This window comes from Uloborus diversus, chromosome 3 (assembly GCF_026930045.1).
Source record: "Uloborus diversus isolate 005 chromosome 3, Udiv.v.3.1, whole genome shotgun sequence".
Taxonomy (NCBI): Eukaryota; Metazoa; Arthropoda; class Arachnida; order Araneae; family Uloboridae; genus Uloborus; species Uloborus diversus.
Window position 1 is genome coordinate 15,351,551 of NC_072733.1, and position 19,593 is coordinate 15,371,143.

Here is a 19,593-nt window from a genome sequence, read left to right on the forward strand (position 1 = left end):
CATCAAGGGCCTTATTTTGAAAAGCGTTTTATTCAAAACTTGAAAATGTCCTCTTACATCCCTTTGCTTCTCACTGCCTCATATATAAGTAGACAGTGTGTGTTCTTCATAAAATTCATGCAATGAAGCAAGAATCTGACTAAACATCTGCGACAACATGAAATTGCAAATGCTAAAAATACTTTTTGCTTTTATATAGTTGGAATGAGGAGTAAAATAAAAAATTTTGTGCAACTTGCGTGCAGCTGTTTATACTTTTACGGGGTTTTTTTCCTTCCTTTCTTTCTTCTAGGAAAATTATGTTTGGTTTAGCAGTTCTTCCTGCCCTGTTTCAAGGATTTGGAGTTGCTTTTTTGCCCAAGAGTCAACATTATTTACTAGTGAAAGGAGAAATAGATGAGGTACGTATTAAAAAAAGCTTAAAATGACGATAATAACGATTAAATTCCCAAGTTTATAAATGTATCGGATTGATGACCACGCACACGTTTACTGAAGAAATTGGAAAAGTGAAAATACTTAAAACAGACACATATTTATAAGTAACATATAAAGGGAATTATGAAGAATAGAACAAGATGAATATGTTCTTGTTACGGCTGCGGTTCGCATGCTAAAAAGAAATACTCTCCACGTTTCTAGACATTTTCATGCAAGATTACGGGGTCATATAGTGCAGTGGAGTAACCAAGGGAGGCCGAGGGTTGGGGGGTCCTTACCTCCCCCCCCCATGAGGCTCAAAGTTATATGTATTAACACACATGCAAGAGCCTGAAACTGCGCTTTCTGGCCTTTAATTTCTAAAAATGTCATATGGTTATCCCCCCCCCCCCGAAAAATTTCTCGCAATGCCACTGATAGAGTGTTGTCGCGATATGTTTTTCCATTAGTTTTACGCAACGGTTTTGCAGTTCTTTTTGAAGATTGTTCCACTTGAAATATGAATGGCCTGAATTTAGGAAACATTTTCATCACCCATTGTTACGTGGGATACTTTCAGCTCTGCTCCGGTAAAGATGAAAAGGTTTTATTGGAATTCTTACAAACTTCTAACATGATTTGTTCTCGCTCATAAGCAGCTTTTCCTCTTCTAACTGATTCACGCTCCTTCCCTAATAGCACAGTGGCTTTTTTTTAATAAATAAATCGATTTTTAAATACTGTATGGACTTTCAAATATACGTTTTAGACCGGAATTTTTATAAAAGTTCTATTCATTTACCAAAAGAAAACCAAAACAGTCTTAATCTAAATATTTCTTTCTTCAGTAAAAATTTTATTCATAAGCGCAGTATAGCCTTTTCGTTACAACTTTATATACAAAAACAAAATTGAAACTCTGAATTGAAGATTGAACCTTTTTTTTCGATTTGATTGGGAAATGGCGTTCCACGAGCTTCCTTTCTCCATCAGAAGTTTTTATTTCTTTTTTTGGTGCTAAGTTTTAGCTAAAATTTGCATAATGGTGACTACTTCCTAACATATATTTACATACACTGTTAAAAATTCAGGAAGATTTTCTGGTAATTGTTACTGTAAAATTGCATCGCCGACGCATCGCTGATTTTTACGGTAATTTATACCGGAGAAATAAGCGATCTCAGCTCCAACTGGTTGCCGTGGCCTACCGAGGAAACCGTAAAATTTTACAGTAACATTTGATTTTTACGGTAATAGTTACTGGCAACATGGATGCCAGTAACAATTACCGTAAATTTTCCGGAAAATTTTTAACAGTGTATGTATGCATACATAAATTCTTATTCCCTAGGCAAGACGAGTTTTAAGAATTCTAAGAAACACAAAAGATGTAGAAGAAGAATTGGATGCCACACTTGAATCAATTAAAAATCAGAAAGTAAGCATGTATTTTATCGTAAAGACTAAAAAAAAAGAGAGAGAATTCTGCGCGTAAAGTTATGTGATCAAAGAATTTGCACCAATTTAACTTTTCTCAAGATTTCTCTACAAAATTAATCTTACCCAAAACTTGCTAATTTGTTATTCATAAATCTTTTAAATTTTCAAGTATTTGATAGTACTCAGCAATTTTCTTTCTCTCTCTCTCTCTCTCTCTCTCTCACACACACACACACACACACACAGACACACCCACCCACCCACACACCCACACACACACACACACACACACACACACACACACACATATATATATATATATATATATATATATATATATATATATATATATATATATATATATATATATATATGGTCCGACGAAGGTAGCCATAGGTAGGGGCTACTTAAATTTGTTAAAAAATTTCGAGAAAACATTTCTTGTTTATCAGTGTAATTGGCAATTTATATCAATGCCTATTTTATAAATATTTTATTATAAATTACTACCACATGTAAAGTAGGGGAAACTAAAGAAGCTTAACCCGCTTTTTACAAATATATTTTTTAATTTTTCTAACAGTTAGAAAATTTTCCAATTAGCTCAAACTTGACCACTTCAAGGACGTTTGACCCACCATAAAAGAAGTTCGACCCACAGATATTAAGAGATGAAAAAAAAAAAAAAATGCTATTACAAGGTACCGGCAGTAATTAAATCTATAGAAATACCATAAATTGTTAAATGAATTTAATTTGAATGAGTAGAGGTTATGATTGCTAGAAATGTCACAGTCAAATTTCACTTTCAAAGCAGCTTTTTCTGCGCCACTACTGATCATTGGATAAGGGAATTAGTTTAAGGACATTTGTTTCGGACACTGTTGCAACATCCTCTTTTTCAGAAAAAATAAATTAGTTACATGCAACAAATCTTCTAAAAACATTATAGAAAAGTCATGCCCCTTTACTTTCATGGAGCGAACCGATTTAATGTAAGAATAGTTGGTTAAACATTTCACAAAAAATCTTCAATTTAGCAATAGTTCGGAAGTCTTGGAAATAATATCCAACACCACTTGAGATCTGAAATTATTTTAGTTCAGATTCATTTTCTGATGGCAAATCTAATCTTCACGCTTTTTTTTACTATTGTTTCCGGATCTTTTTCATACAGTTTTTAGAATTTTACTTTATCTTTTCTATATTGTACATCTGTTCGATATTAACTTCGGCAAGAGTATCTGAAAATCCTTTATTTGGTATGTTTCCTACCGCATTTGCTTTTTTTAGGTCCGTATTTTATTGATTTTCGGACACTATTTAAAAGGTACTTTAGGTACAATAATATGAAGATTAGCTAATAGTTAAGAAAAGTAGAGATGGGTTTCCTAACAAATGAGAAGATCAAGTTTAAGTAGCGTTTAGTTTGATCAGATGAGAAATGCATTAACAGGTACTTCAAATGAATATGAAGCATCGATTGCATGTTAAGAAAAAAAAAAAAAAACTTCTTTCATTTGAATTTAAAACATTTAATTTCAAAAATAATTAAAGGTTGTATATAGTTTACAAATTGTTACATTAGGAAATGAAACTAAATGCGGAGGTTTGATCCGTGTGAAACCTCCCAGAATCGATGTGGATCAAACCTCCGTTAATAACCATTTTAGCAAAAGATTTCAAAACACATCAATATATATGGTAAAAAGAAAAAAAAATAATAAATATGCAATCTTTTAGTATATTAGTCTGAGATGAGAAATAATTCAATTTACTTTTGTGTATGTTAATGACAAATCGATTGGAAGGGATGAACTTACAAAAAAAAAAAAAAAAAAACTTTTGACCTGAAAAAAAAATATCACATATAAATGCTCCTTGATTCTACTTCAGAAATGGCTAGAAAATAGAAACAAATTTTGATTCTGTTTGCAGGGTGGCGACAGATCAGGGAAATCAGGGAGATCAGGGAAAAGTCAGGGAACTTTATTAATCAGGGAAAAATCAGGGAAATATCAGGGAATTTTGAAAAAATAACAAAAAATCAGGGAAAATTGATTTTATGAAGAAAAAAAAAATTTTTTTTTTTTGCTTTACAAAACTAAATACTCTAATTCCCTACGCATTTTCCGCCAATTATCTGTTCAAAAAAGTAAAATTAATGAGGTGCGATTATACACTGCCGCATATTTGTGCATCTTTTTTCCTCAACGTCAAAGTATTGAATGTTACTTATTAACCACAGGATGAACTTATTAAGATTGCTTCTGTGTCTGTTAGGTTGTTTATTTTACCTAGCTTGAAATTTCCTTTTACACTTTCAATGCTACGTAAAATAAACAACCATACAGGCAAAGAGGAAGCCTTCATTAATGCCTTAGCTTGTTGCCTTTATTCCATTGTCTCGAAGTAATTAAGTACTGTAATCACGATTTCAAGAAGAAATCTTTGGTGGTTTTTGAATTAATACTATAAAAGCTTAAAAGTTATTACATCTTTGGGTTTTTAATTTAATTGCTAAAATAGAACTTTCAATTAAAAAAACTTTGTTTTTTGCCGTTATACTATTTGTTGTCGCCGCAGATTATAAAGGTTTTCTTTTCTTCAGACTTAAGTAATTTTTTAATTTTATAACCAAGTTGTATTCTTTTACATATTTTGATATTAACTAATTGCTTTTTTTTTCCTTGCATTCAAAGTTGTTTGTTACAAAAGCAATCTAAGATTTTTTTTTGTTATACTGAAATTATTTGAAATAGAGTTAACTTGTGAACTTAAATAAATATTTTTATTTTTTTATTGTTAAAATGCTGTATTCATTCATTAAAACCTATATTCTTGATTAGAGAAAAGCTCCCTATGAATGGATGTCAAATGGTTTCATCTATTTTGCATAAATATGTCAATTAGTTAGATAATAATAACTACATTACTTCTATTCTTTCACTATTACTTGTTATTCTTGCAACAATTATTATACTGTTTGAAAACTTAGTTCAAAATAATTTCAATTACTTTTAGTTCTATCATAAATACACATATGTTTTTAAGAGTAATTTTAATAGTTTCTTAAATTTCTTATGCTAAGTGGTTTCTGAAAGTAAAGTTTTTTTTTTTTTTGAATTTTCTATAATCTTTCCATGTATAAAAATTTAATCTACTGTTTTGTTGGTTTTTCTTTCCTTCCAAAAACATTGTCTTTTTTTTTTTAATAACCATTTTATTAAAAAAAGTAGCATCTTTTTAAAATATATCTTTAGTTCAACAACTTTACACAACTTAAAACGTTTAAAATACTGCATTTAATACAAACATACAATGGATTTCAAGTAGAGCAAAGAAAGAAAACCATTATCATTGGTAACGTAAATCAGGGAAATTTGGTGAACTTAATCAGGGAAATCAGGGAAAAGTCAGGGAACTTTTTTTCACAGTTCCTGTCGCCACCCTGGTTTGATGCCATGCTATTACATGATACTCATCAGTTTAATATAGATGATTGTTATGTTTAAATATATGTTTAAATAAGAAAATGAGAGGGTGGGTCAAGCCCCGTCTATGGTCAAACCTCCATAGTTTCCCCTACATTTGCATTAATTGTTAGCAAAAGACCTCAACACAAAATTCATGATTTGATTGTCATTCATGACTACAACTAACAGACATTCCTGCACTTTTAGGGTACCAAGTATTTAGATCTCTTCAGTTCAGTTGATAATATGCGTCACAGAATCTTTCTTGGCATGTGCTTAGTGTTTCTTCAACAGGTAAGAACAAAATAAGCAATGAGTATTGTGTTTGTCTGAAATTTAAGAATGTAATGAAGCTTCATGATGAAGACTACTAAATAGGGGAAGATTTTTTATATATTATGTTTTACCTTTTTTTGTATTTTTTATATGTTTTGATTTTTTATATGTTTTACCTTTTTTTCCTCCTGGAGCACAAAAAATATTTTATTTTACAATTACGGTAGACTGACCAGTGAAAGAATACTTAAAGAGCAGTTTCATTTCAAACATTTGTAACATCGTGTAAAAGCAAACATTTGGCACATGACAGTGAAAACGTTTTAATCGATGTATGCAATGGGGTCGTTTCCAAAATTTAAAAAAAAAAAAAATTCTGAAAGAGCATACTTAAAAACATAGGATCTGACCATTTTTAAATACTTTATTTAAGTTTAATATTTTTTAAAAATTACTTAAATCGGTGCACTTTCATTGTTTACACTTCTGTCGTGTGACATCACAAATGATGAAATGCCATTCAATGTTGCCATTCACAGAACAAAATATTTAATTCGCATCTTTAGTCACGTGTATTGGCAACGATATGGTTGATAACTAGCGTAGAGCGCAATTTTAATTCGCTGATTGATTATCATAACGTGGAAACATAGTAGAAAGATGCGCCAAATTGCATCATTTGTGACGTCATAAAGACCACGCCTTGTTTGAAAAATCGGACATTTTAAAAAATTATTTAGAAAATAACTGTTGGGAAAATCAAAGTATTTTCTGGGTCCATGTAATTTTTTTTGCTCATTCCATCCATTTCAATGCTTAAAGTAGTACTTTTAACTGAAGGAAACCACCCCATCATCTATTTTTTAAAAAATGGGAGAACTTTTACAGTTCTGGTTCAAGTTCTTGGGGGGATTGAAATAAATGAAAGTACAGCAATTCAGGAAATGAACCTCCCCAACTAATGGATAAACACAACCTTTTATAGTCGTTTTCTTTTCAGTAATGCAAAGAAGGAAGCCGCTATTGCCAATACATCTAAAAAGATAACTTTTGTAACCTTATGTTTTTTTCTTTTTCTTTCTTTTTTTTTTTTTTTTGAATATGAGCTGTTTATTCTTTGGGGTGTGTTAATTCACAAGGGCAGTCCACCCTACTGATGCACCATTTATAATGTCATCCCAGTGGAGGAAAACTTCGTTATAGCGAAATTAAAGAGTGGGATGTTGAGTTTCGAACAAGACGACAAATAAGGGCAGGTGGAGGTAAGTGGGGGCAGATTGAAAAACACCTAATTTATCTTTTTTGATTAAGATATTTAGTTAATTCTTGCGTGGAGACATGTAGTGAAATTGTAACAAGCGTTTTGGTTTTAGTTTTAAAAATTGGCAACAAGATAGATGATCTAAAAATATTTGTTTACATTCGTTCCATGTGGAACGCAATTTAATGCTGTTGACAATATTCTCCTTGAAACTGTTATTGACAGGCGAAAGTTGTAATTTTTATTGCATTGTAGTTGATTATTTAGAGAACACATCTCCAAAGGAAGGAAAAAATGAATATGAAAATTATATTTATTGTGAGGTGTTTTCAAAGAATGGGTACATTGGGGTACGATTATGCTTAGCTAAGTGATGTACTGATTCTTTTTGTCTCTGAATTAACATTTGTAAATGCTTAATGCTCTAGATTTTGCGTTAAAATGGCTAAACAAAAACTTTCTATTTTTTTATCATCTTAGGAAGTAATTTTTACTTTAAAAGGCTGATTTACTTTAGAATTTTAATTTCTTAGTGTAGTTTAAAAAGCAATGTCATCCAGAATAACACTTTAAATCCTGACAGATATTAATTTTTACATCATCTTTGAGTGGGAAACTAGGTTAAAAAAGTCATTGGTCCTAAGTGCACAACACATAATCTAAACAAAGCATTTTTGTTTAAACACTTATTTTTTGAACTAGTCCCACTTTACCCTACGATATGGAAGAGAGAGTATCAAAACATGATATTTTTAATGTATCACTGAGAGAAAACAGTCTAACAAAATTAAACTGGTTCTGCTTCATACTTAATCTCTATAAATCCAATGTATATAAAATGCATCAAAAGTTTCATTAAAACAAGTTTAAGAGTCTTTTTAGGGCTATTTTTAAAACAGCTTAAATTTTAGCCCCACTCTCACCTGACCCTATGTCCTTTATTTAGTCAACTCGCTGAAAACCATAGTTCGACACTAAACAATATGTGCATTTTAGAATATTGCAAATTAAAGGTCACAGATTTATTTACACATTTTTAATGTTGCTTTGCAAAATTATCACCACTGTTTTTTAAAAAAAAAGGTTATTGTTTTTGCAGAATAGAAACAAGATATTGTAATACTTAATTAAACTGAAAATTATGTTTCTTAAACTTGTAACTCATTTTTTTTTCAAATATTGAAATTATATTCATGCAAATTAAACCTTAAAATGAAAAATAAAATGAATGATGACTCCTTCTTTGAAACGTTTAACGTTGATACTGTTATTTCTTTCTTAAATTTCTTCTGAATGTTTAATTGCAAATGTCATTGTTTATATGTTTAACTGTTGTGCAAATTTTAGGTAGTTGCGGGTTTCAGGACGGCGTTTTTGAGAGAATCGACTGTATATTATTATTTTTGTTTGGTTCTTCAACCTATAAAAGACCATGTCATTGTAATGATTCTTGTTATCTCGCAATCGCAACAGCTGCCATATGGTAAATATGCCCCTGGGGCAAGAGGTGTAATACCATGTATGGAAGTTCAAAGTTTATGTAGAAAAAAAAATACTAATTTTTTTTTTAAAAATTTGATAGTAAAAATAAGAAATCCCAGAGTTTTTATTCTTTTATAAGCGTTCAAAAGAAAGAACCCCTTGAGGGGTTAATATTCATGGATTGATTTAAAACAAGAATCATTTGATGGGACAAGTTATCGTTGGGGTCGTCGCAAAAAATAACTACAACTTCAAAAATAAGGATCATCGTAATACACGTGTCTCTCATTGATTAAGGTTCTAACTAAAAGCGCAGTGAGCGTTACGGAGATCAGAATGACGTTCAACGAACTACATTGGTTGCTACCCGTACTGTGTTTGTAAAAGGTCAGTTTTTAACCGGTCATAAATTATCCATTCATGCTTCATGGTTTAAATTGTCGTTTTGAAAACGTAATGGTTTTATTAGAAACGTTTTTTTTTTATTTCTTTGACTTAAAAAATGCCTTTACTAAACGTCGCCTTGCTGTTTGGGATGTTAACGGCCCTAAATATCATCATCCCATTACAAAAAAGAAAAAAAAGAGAGAAAAGGGAAAAAAAATATTGTGTGTAACCTCCGAGAAGGAAGTGAAAGCCTTGACGTCTTCTCAAGATGGAGCATAAAAAGTAAAACAGAGACTCACTATTCTCAGGGTTTTTTTTTTTTTTTTTTCTGAAAAAAGGGTTTTAGTAAAAGTATGTGTATTAGGGTGTCCCAAGATATAATGGCGAAAAAAAAATTGTGAAATCGAATATCCTCCAAATTTTTCCCATTTCACCTCAGAAACATGAGAAAAAAGTTTTATTGCACTAAAATATTGGGAACCGGTGCCGACTTGAGGTCAAAGTTGGACCTGAAATCCTGTACGGCGACTACAGTGGAAAGATTGCTAACTGTATAATTCCTTACTACACGCAACATCAATTTATTTAAATCAGATATTTACAACAATATTAGACTAGAAGAAACATTACTGTACAGATTTTTATTTAAATGTTTGCTTTTTGCAGCCAGGATAGAGCTTCCGGGGCACTTGAACGCAACGTAACACAAATTGTTTTTGCTCCTCATTAGCTGTTAGCAAACCATGAAGGTCCTGCATCATTTTTAACCCTCTTTCAGCTGCATCGTTTACTGCTCTAAGCATTGAGACAGTCTTTTTCACATCAAGGAATGAAATATTATTGACCATACCATAAAAAGCTGGATGAATTTTTGTAGAGCAGCTTTAGAGATAATTGGGTCCACATTTTCGTAAACTTTTTTCAAAAAGTACAAATCTTTTTTGGGTGCTTTGACTGCCAAAATGCATTGAAGCCAGGGTTTTACGTATATTGTCACTAAAAACAAGCAGACATCAAACAATGCTTCATTTTCCTTCGTATCTAATTTTAGTTGTGAACTAAACATTAATAGTTTTAGGGAGTAAATCGCTCGAGCCATAAATCGAGCTTGGTGCATGGCTCCCGGTGGTCTTATTTTAAATTCATTTTCTGCATCTCCACCTAAAAATATGATAGGCAGTTCTATCAACTCTTGATAGTCATCCCTGACCGTAATATTAGTAAGTTCTGCACGGTAAAAGTCAAGTAAATTTTCCAAGTTAGGGTACAATTCGGAACAACTCTGCAGCTCTTCCATAGCACTGTATTTTAGTGGGATAGATCAGTTCATTTATATGATGGCGGCAAGCAAAGAAAAGCATTTCTCTGTCAATGTTTTGCTCAAGAATAGCCCAAGAACCACTTCAAGGACCTGTTTTGAAAGCTGTAGTATCACAACAGAGAGTTTTAACTTTGTCTTCGAGATTCCAATCTAAAACTGCCTTTCAAACAGCCTGTGTTTGTTCTTTTCCAGTAGAATTATCCAGTTTAGACTCAGTAATGAACTGTTCGTCACATCCATATGAAATAACTATAGATAAGCGATCTTCTTTTGATTTTTTAGCACCCAAAGCAGGCAACAGTTTCATATCCCAAGGTAAATTCACTACATATGGTACTTCGTACGAAAAACCAATTTTTATTCTTTCCTCATGCTCCTTCCGCTTTTCGGTTCGAATTCTTTGAATTGAAAATTTACCTATGGGAAAGTCATCAATGTTACACCCAAGTACGTCAATAGTAGCTTCAATAATAAACACATAATCTCGTATACTTGGACACCTGTCCAATGGAGCAACTGACTTTGGAGAAATAAAATCGCTCCTCATTACATATTTACTAGTTCCAGGTTCTGATAATACTTGTTCCAGGTACTGATTTATATGTTTCAGGGAAATCTTCTAAATTAAATTTTGACTAGAGCTCGAAGAGGAATGCGAGGAATACTTCTTGTACAAGTTCATACAATTCCGAGGATGTTGAAGCGAAATCATATTTAATGAGCCTGTTTTCTTCTTTGACAGCTCGAAGTTGAGCCCTTTCCTCTTTGTTGGCCAGTTTCTTATCCGCTCCACCTAAAGTGACCAAGTCGGCCGGGCTCTATTTGGAGTTGCAAGAAAATCCAATCTTCCTCTATTTTGGTTAACCGAAGTGCATCAGCAAGTGCAATATTGAATAAATTGTTTAAATTGCTCTCAAATTCTTGTTGGAGATGCCTGAATAGTTCCTGCAGTTTCTTTGCATTTTTTGTAAGTCTCTCCAAATTTGATACATGTTTTTAGGTTTATTGACGCAATTTGGCAACGATTTGGTGGGAATGTGTCCCTTTTCCCAAAAGATGATGCATTCCCGAATAGCGAGATTTGCACTTTCACTGATGGTTTAAATTTACTTCTCGAATGTCATAAAACAAAACAGACAGAACTTGTCCGTTAGAGGGAAGTTTCAAGCCCGTAATTTGGTGTTTTACGCGACCCCTATTAAAAATATCTCTTTTTTCGAACTTTGCAATTCCACTGCCGTGTTTCGTTCCCTATGGAAGGACTATACTGCGCTCGCCGACCGGAATGTATTTGTACTGACACACTGTAAAAAAATTCCGAAACGTTACTGGTTATTTCCGTGGAACGTTTCGGGATTTCAGTGGTTTTCACCTATTTCCCCGCAAAATCAAGTATCTTAGCAAAAAAGTTTCTTGAAGTGCTAAAATATGCACGAATGCAGACTTTTAACTGGTGTGAAAAATGTTTTTTGCTACCAGTTTAAAGGTTGACTGAGCGTGTTTATTAAGTGTATCGGCTATAGTTTACTTACGGACCGTCTGGGTTGACTAAGCTCCCAAAGGGAGCAAATAAGTCACTGGATAGTTGCAGCTTTGCGAGGCTGGGAATTGCAGGCAAGGAATATGTTTGATTCTTGCTTGCAATTATTCGCGTAGCTTTGGCCATGGTTGCGCTAATGCTTTTGGAGCCTTCCTGGTAAACCAGGAAGGTTCTAATCAAATACATTAAACCTATTCAATTTTTGTAGAAGGTTCACGACTGGCTTTAACAGGGGAGATTTTCCAGTATTTCAGGAAGGTTACTCACTTTTATCCTGGTTTTTGTACGATATGTTACTGGTTTAAATTGGGCACATCAGCTGCCTATTATTTTCCAGGAACGTTTCTGAATCGTTTTTACAGTGCACGTTTGACGGTTTAAAAATTGCCACGGATAAGCCCCCCCCCTCCTCCCAACATATGTTTTTCTGTTTTCATTTGTTTTCTGTGCACTATTTACAGCTGCTTTGAGCTTCGCAAAGCATCGCGTGGCCAGCGTTCGCTTGCTTATGAATACACGTGCTATTCAAGGCCGTATCCAGAAATTTTTTTCGGGAGGGGCCCGGATTAGCACATTGCCCTAACACACACACATATAGTATATATAGACACACCAAACGCATAAAAATGTTAACATAGAAGACTTTTTTTCTCGAATTTTAATGATTCCACTGTTTGGACTGTTGTTAATTTAATTTCTTATTATTTTTCTTATTCACCTTGTAGTAGTAAGGATAACAGGAGAGTGTCGCTTTAAGTTGGATGTAGAACATCCTTAATTTCAGGGGGTCCGGAGGTTTTCCCCCGAGAAATTTTTGAAAAAAAAAATCTATATTTTGAGTCTTATATTAGGTAATTGAGACAACAAAAATATGAAAAAAAAAAAAAAAAGACTGAATACTGAATTCGGCATTAAATAAATGAAAGACAAGAAACATATCAGTCACAAAAATGATCTTGAAAATTATACTACAAAAACGCGAGAATCGTGATTTTTGCATTTTTTACTCAGGATGTATCAAGGAGCTGAATTTGGCACATCTTGGTAACAAGATACTCGCCTAATCGGAAACTAGGGTCCAAGCCTTTGGGGAGTTCCCGGCTCGAAATCAGTACAGTGTCAGTTTTATAAGAGTTTTAGGGGAAGGAGGGCAGGGTCGTGCACAGAGGGGAGAAGGGACACCTGTTGGCCCGGGCCCGAGCTTAAACGGGGCCCAATATTTTTATACCTAGGGCTGAAAATATGGGTAAACAATATGGAGTGGGCCCCAAAAAAGCATTTGTGACAGCCCCAAAATTTATGTGCACGCCTCTGGAGGAGGAAGTGCACAAAAGTCAGTTCGGTAGACTTGAAAAGTCTACCGAACTGACAAAGAGCCTGCCTTGACTGCCCTGAATTGAATTGGGAAAGAGAGCAGGAACTCCTAATTAAAGGTCTAAATTTCAAGTGTGCCTTGCAGCTAATGAGAACTAGAACTGTTTTTTCTGTATTTCTTCAAAATATTATAAATTTTGAATAGTAGCAAAATTAAGAATTAAAAAAAAAAAAATTGTTATTTTCCTTTTCTGGCAATAGGAGTTTAAAAAAAAGAAGAAAAACCTTCTTCTGTTTTACGGTACAAAACATTTCGGGTTTCGGGCTCTGGATACGGCCTTGGTGCTATTTACACGATTAGGCCTTTAGGCGCAAGTCGGCACGGGTTACCGTGCTTCAAATTGCATGAAACTTTTTTTACAACGGTTTTAATATAAAAGGAAAAACATAAGAGGGTATGCGTTTAAAAAAAACGACTTTCATTTTTTTGGGACACCCTAATGTGTATGTAAGCATTTAGGGGAGATTTTTGGAATTGTAGTCGAGGAATTAAACGGAAAAGGAAAACAAAGGGAAAGGTACTGTGCGGAAAATTTTCGGTGGTCACGCAACTATATCCAATCTTGTGAATTAATATTCTCTATGCAATAACGTAAAACACCAGTAATGATCAGTGCTACAGTAGTGGCCACTTTAAGATTTATACTTGAAAAAATAGGATTCCAGGTTTCTCAATGGATTCAAACGTGCAGTAGGTTATACCAAAGAAAAATACCTCCTGCACGTTTGACGCACGTTTAAATCCATTGGCACTGGCCACTACTATTGTTAACCTTACTTATTTCTTGGAAAAACGTGCAATGTTGGTGTTGCAGTAATAGAGAAATCAAAATATTCATGCTGAAAAGTTTGTTTTACTAATAATCTCTTCTTTTACATGTACATTTTTTTTCTTGTGTGAATATTTTAAGTTATTGCTGTGACAAGTAACGGTTATGAATTCAGTTTTCAGGAAATGCCAATGTGCTCTACTACGCCCCTACGGTATTTAAAAGCTTTGGATATCATTCTGATTCAACAGCGACACTAGTTACCGTTGGCCTAGGAATTGTTAAGGTTAGTGTCTTTAAACAGCAATTCATACCTCTCCTTTTGATCGCTCGTAAGATTACAAAATTGATAATACATAAATAATATGCATTGCTATTCAGAACACAATTCATTCCTGTGAAGTTATAACACTTTCTCTTAGAGATTTAGTTCCGTTGTGAAGTCTCTTCAAGGTCACTGTGACGCGTCACATAAGTAAGAAAGTTTAATACCCAGGTTGCTTTTAACTCAAGTAGCCGAAAAACGTATTTATGTCGTAAAAATGAGAAGTTTCCATAAAAAAATTCAGGATTTCTGTTCCTTTAATTTTGTATGTGACCCATTTTAAGATTTTCAGTTACGCAGTTTTGAAGAAGACTTCAACCTTTGTCGATTTGTACCTTTCTTCCTTATATCAAGTTTAATAGCAGAATAATTAAGAGTGTTTCATTTTTGTCTCCACGACTGTGCCTATACAGATGCCATGGAAACACATGAAACTCGCTGATTGCCCTCTCTTGTTGCCTACACTAATAACCTAGTTCTAAAAATCACTACAAGAGTGATTATGCAGTTTAATCTTTATCCATCCCTTGTTTCAAATTACCGCTACTTTCCTAAATGTTAAAAGAAACTTCTGAATAAATAGCCTTTTAATTGCAATTTAGAGGCTTTTGTAACAAACGAAAACATTCCTTTCCTGTTTTCTGAAAAATCATGAATACATTTGATAGGAGTCACAATACATATTTTACACAAATTTTAAGCTCATTTTCTAACGAGATATAGCTGTTTATTAACGTTTATTTTCTCTTTAACCTTTCCTTGAAAGATTAAGAGTTTTTAACCTACAAAATGGAAAAAATGATTTTGTTCGGTACATTAACTTCTATTGCAATTCAAACTTTGAACGTCATTAAATTTCCCATTAAGATAATTGTATCCATTTCTTAAAGGTGATTTCGACAGTTGTGACATTAATGATCGTGGACAAAGTTGGAAGAAGAGCTTTGCTTTTATTTGGATGCTTTTTTATGGGGACTAGTCTGATGATTCTGGGGATAGTTGGGGCTTCCCAATACTCACATTCAACAGCAAAATCATGCTCGCCTATTCCCATACACGCTCACATGAATTTCAAATATAACGGAACAGTGGAAGATTTGCAAGAAACTTACAGAGATATGGAAGATAATGACAACTTCACAATTACAAAATTGGAAGAACTGTTGCCTGAAAATGCCATACTCATTCCAGACTCAATCTTGGAGAAAGTGTTTAACGAGAACACAACTTTCATTGCAGAAAAAAGTCAAGGGATAATCGAAGTTCGTTCCAACGTCCTTCAGGAAGATAAGAAAATCATTAAACGTTTGATAGTAAAGAACGAAACTGTGGTGAATGATACTGAAAGCGAGAGTCTTTTGGACGAGTTCACGAATCAGGATGAACCCAGCAACTCATTGACCAAAATAGTGTCAGTGATCGCATTAATGACTTTTGTATGCTCGTATGGGATGAGTTATGGACCAGGTAAAGTATGAATCGAATTTATGATTTGAGTTAAATCAGTTACTTTACAGTTGGATTATTTTAGTTAAACTCTTTAAGGACCGTGCGACGTATGAGGCAGTGAGAAGGAAAGGGATACAAGTGCCAAAAAAATTTAAAATTTCGAGATAATCTGTACAAACGGTAAAAGAACCTCTCCTCTGTTTCGGGGCAAGAGATAGAACTAGTATCCTTGGTTAGTGCTGCTATGCAGCAGGGTTTAGAATAAAATTTCAATGAAAGATAACCTGGGATTTGAATTTCAAATGCGTTTCTCTCAAAACTATAAAAAGTCCTCTTTGCTTCCCACTGCCCACTGCCACAATACAGGGTGTCCAGGAGAGGACTCTCTGATTTCAAAATTAAATATCTCGAAAAAAAAAAAAAAAAGGCCGATATAAACGGTATTTTTATTGTGAAACCACCCGGGGCCTGATTAACGCACAGGCAAACTAGGCTTGGGCCTGGGAATCCATCTTCCTAAGGGCCCCGAATTTTTCGAAAACTTATGCATAACATTACAAATTAATGTATTTTTGTAAAAATAATAAAAAAAATCTTCTTTTAAATGAATGTTAAGCATTATTTTACGTTGACTAAATGTGGTAGAATAGAGAGGGGGGCTTCCAAAGCATTGTGAGTCTTGGACCTCATTTTCAGTTAGTCGGGCCCTGGTGAAACCCATAAAAATCATGTACTGAAACTCGGAAATTAGTAACAAAAATTGCCAACAGAGGTGCTGCACGCTGTAATTGCAATAGAAATTGCCATAAATAGTGCTGCGAAGGGGTTAAGCGCTTTAGCAGTAGTTTTACCTCTCAGAGGTGGTAACATTTAAGCTAGAAATTATCGTTCAACCACTTCACAGCACTATTTATGGGGACTTCTATTGCAATTACAGCATGCAGCGCCCCTTGTTGGTATTTTTTAAAACAAATTTCCAAGTTTCAGTACATGATTTTTATGGGTTTCACAATAAACATACCGTTTATTTTATTCCAATATCGCCTTCGTTTTCGAGATATTTAATTTTGAAACCAGGGAGTCCTTTCCTGAATACCCTGTGTGTGTCCCTTGAGTTCAAATTGTTTTTTAGAAATTATCTAATGTTAATAATTCAAAAGTTATATTTTTCTATGCTACTGAGACATCAGAATATCCAAAAAGTAATAGCAATAAGTGATTGTTTGAAAATGTAGTTTTTTTTTTCCTTTTTTGAAAACATGGCAAGTTTCCATTCTCTACTTCAATGCTTACGGTCCTCAGCTAAACACTTTAACGACTTCCTTGTACAAAAGTCACTCAAGTATTTAATAAATCTTTTTCAATCAAATTTCAGCCTGCATTTACATTTTTTATCACATCTGAATGAATTTTGACTAGTTTTCTTTTTATCACTTCTATACGTACATAAGTCCAGTTGCTCAGTTGTAGCGCTTCACGCTCCCATGCCGTAGACCCAGGGTTCTATTCCCGGGTCAGGCATGGTTGACTCAGCCGTTCATCCCTTCAATGGGTCAATAAAATGAGTACCAAGCGTGCTTGGGAACCAAACATGGGGGGGTTCCGCGTTAGACTGACCACCTTGCTCCTCAAAGCCCGTGGTCAGGAAATCTAAGTTGGACACAGTAGGCCTTGGCCTTCACGGGCTGTCGTGCCACAGGGTTTGGGGTATACGTACATATGTGCTTGCAAACTCGTAAAATCTCTTTTTGGGACCGGAACACGTATAAAATTTCTAAACTTTTCATAATTTTCTAAATTTCTTGGAAAAATATGAAAAAGGAAAGAAAATGACAAACCAATAGTTTTTGTTATCATTACTTGATGCTTATTTTATTAAATAAATGCTTTTCAAAAACCAATTTCGGAATTTTTGACTCCACACGGATCAGCTTCGCGGACCAGATGTGGCCCCCGGGCCGTAGGTTGGGCATCACTGCTATAAGATTGAAATTTCGTATGTACGTTACACCTTCTAACATTAGCCATCTAGTCATCAGTAGCACTTTTCATGCAATGAGAGATATAACATAACTACGAAAAAACTACAACGAAAGTTTTAAAGGCTCAAATGAGATCAAATGCCGTACACTACTAAAGATTTCGAAGATATTATAAAATATTCTTAAGTTTTAACCATTTTCGAAATTGAATTCACAATGAAAATGCACTTATAAGACACTATTTCAACCACCAATAAATAAAATTGCTAGACAGGTGGGTGTCACTGAGTACTAAGTATTTGGACTAGTACACTGTAAAAAAAATTCCGAAACGTTACTGGCTATTTCAGTGGAACGTCTCGGGATTTCACACGTTTTCACCTATTTCCCCGTAAAAACAAGTATCATCACAAAAAAGTTTCCTGAATCGCTACAAGTTGCACGCGTGCAGACTTGTCACTGTTGTGGAAAATATTTTTAGCAACCAGTTTAAAGATTCAATGAGTGTGTTTATTAAGTGTATCGGCCTAAAGTTGCTTACGGCATGTCCAGACTGACTAAGCTTCCAATGAGAGCGAAAATGTCAATGGATAGCTACAGCTTTGCAAGGTGGGAATTGCAGGCAAGATATATGCGTGGTTCCTTCTTGCATAGCTTTAGCCGTGGTCGCTCTGATATTTATGGAGCCTTCTTGGTAAAGTAGGAAGGTTCTAATCAATTATACTGAACCTAGTTAATTTTTCTATAAGGTTCTAGAGACATGACTGACTTTAACTGGGCAGATTTCGCACGTCTTCATAAAGATTCAAGGTTAATTTCAGAAAGGTTACTGACTTTTAGCGGAAAGCGTTACTGGTTTTTCCAAGATATGTTACTGGAAGAAATTGGGCACATCAGCTGCCCATTATTTTTCAGGAACGTTTCGGAATCGTTTTTACAGTGTATGTCCCCTTGCAGTGCCTCGTTAGGCAGTTTGAAGTAAGGTTGCTATTATTTTCCCTGTATTCCATCTTTTCACCAAAGGTGTACTACTTTGGTTTAAGAGTGCCACCTTTTCACCTTATGTAAGGGTGCCGTGTAGGTACGCCAAGGTTTTACTAGTGGAACAAGCCTTTCACCCCAACTTTCAACAGTGTAAGCAACCCATTTAGAGAAGTTTTCTCTTTAAACGTCCCTGTTTTTCTTTCTTTCTTTCTCATTCTTTTGTTTTTTGCATTGAAAAGAAGTGCTTTTTAGTCTTCGTAGCGTATTTAGTCTTGCTACCCAGTTTTGAACTTCAACATTTCTTCATTTCATTTAGAATTCCATCTTCTTGAATGATACACCTATTTAAGGGAAAAAAATAGAAATATAATGCTTTAAAATGAGTATTTATTAAGAAAAAATTTTATGGGGTTGTCTAGAAAACTTGCATTCAATTAAATTTCGTTTAATTTTGCGCTAATTAGCCATGAAAATTTAACAAAATATATTTCAAAGAAACAGTTGAAGTGTTACATTGCAAGCAAAGTATTGGACCTTTTATGGCAAGGGCATTTGAAAACTTGTTCATTATACCTTAGCCTTATCGAAGAAAATAAAAAAGAAAGCATAAAGTTTTTAATATTATCCACGCAGTAGTCGTTATTTTAACTTTGATGCTTATACAGGGTGTCCCAAAAGGTCGTTTACAAACTTAACATACTGGTCTGTCATATCATGATAAACAAGATTTACATAGTAACATAAGTTCGAAAATGCAATGCTGGCACACTACATACACACAAAGTCAGACACTAAAGGATGCACAACATGTCACATATTTATTACACAAAGACGATGTTACGCAACATTTTAGTTTTCAAGGAAGGCTTATAGCTGTTGTTGAAATTTGCTGCCTTTAGCTGTCATACACGCGTCGCAGCGACAAAGTACCGACCGTTGTAATAACGATCCATTCGGACAAGATTTCACCGATCGCTGAGTTGTCGTTGTAACGTGATTATGAGAGCTGACAGGACGGAAATTTTATCAACTACTTTAAGCTTTCCTTAAAAATTAAAATGTTGTGCAAAACTGTCTTTTTGTAATAGATATGCGACATGTTGTGC

The 19,593-nt window shown here is 34.1% G+C and overlaps 1 protein-coding gene across 3 annotated transcripts in view; it reads left to right on the top strand.

The window, feature by feature from the left end:
* The window catches only part of LOC129218252 (solute carrier family 2, facilitated glucose transporter member 10-like), a 120,764-nt gene that overhangs the window by 95,965 nt on the left and 5,206 nt on the right, over window positions 1–19,593 (top strand). For 2 of the 3 annotated variants that reach the window (XM_054852476.1, XM_054852478.1), the window contains exons 6-10: window positions 293–401; window positions 1,772–1,858; window positions 5,544–5,630; window positions 13,923–14,033; window positions 14,963–15,539. In XM_054852476.1, coding sequence (XP_054708451.1) covers window positions 293–401; window positions 1,772–1,858; window positions 5,544–5,630; window positions 13,923–14,033; window positions 14,963–15,539 — 971 coding nt within the window. The remainder of the gene's footprint in view (window positions 1–292; window positions 402–1,771; window positions 1,859–5,543; window positions 5,631–13,922; window positions 14,034–14,962; window positions 15,540–19,593) is intronic. The other variant, XM_054852477.1, reaches the window with a different exon arrangement.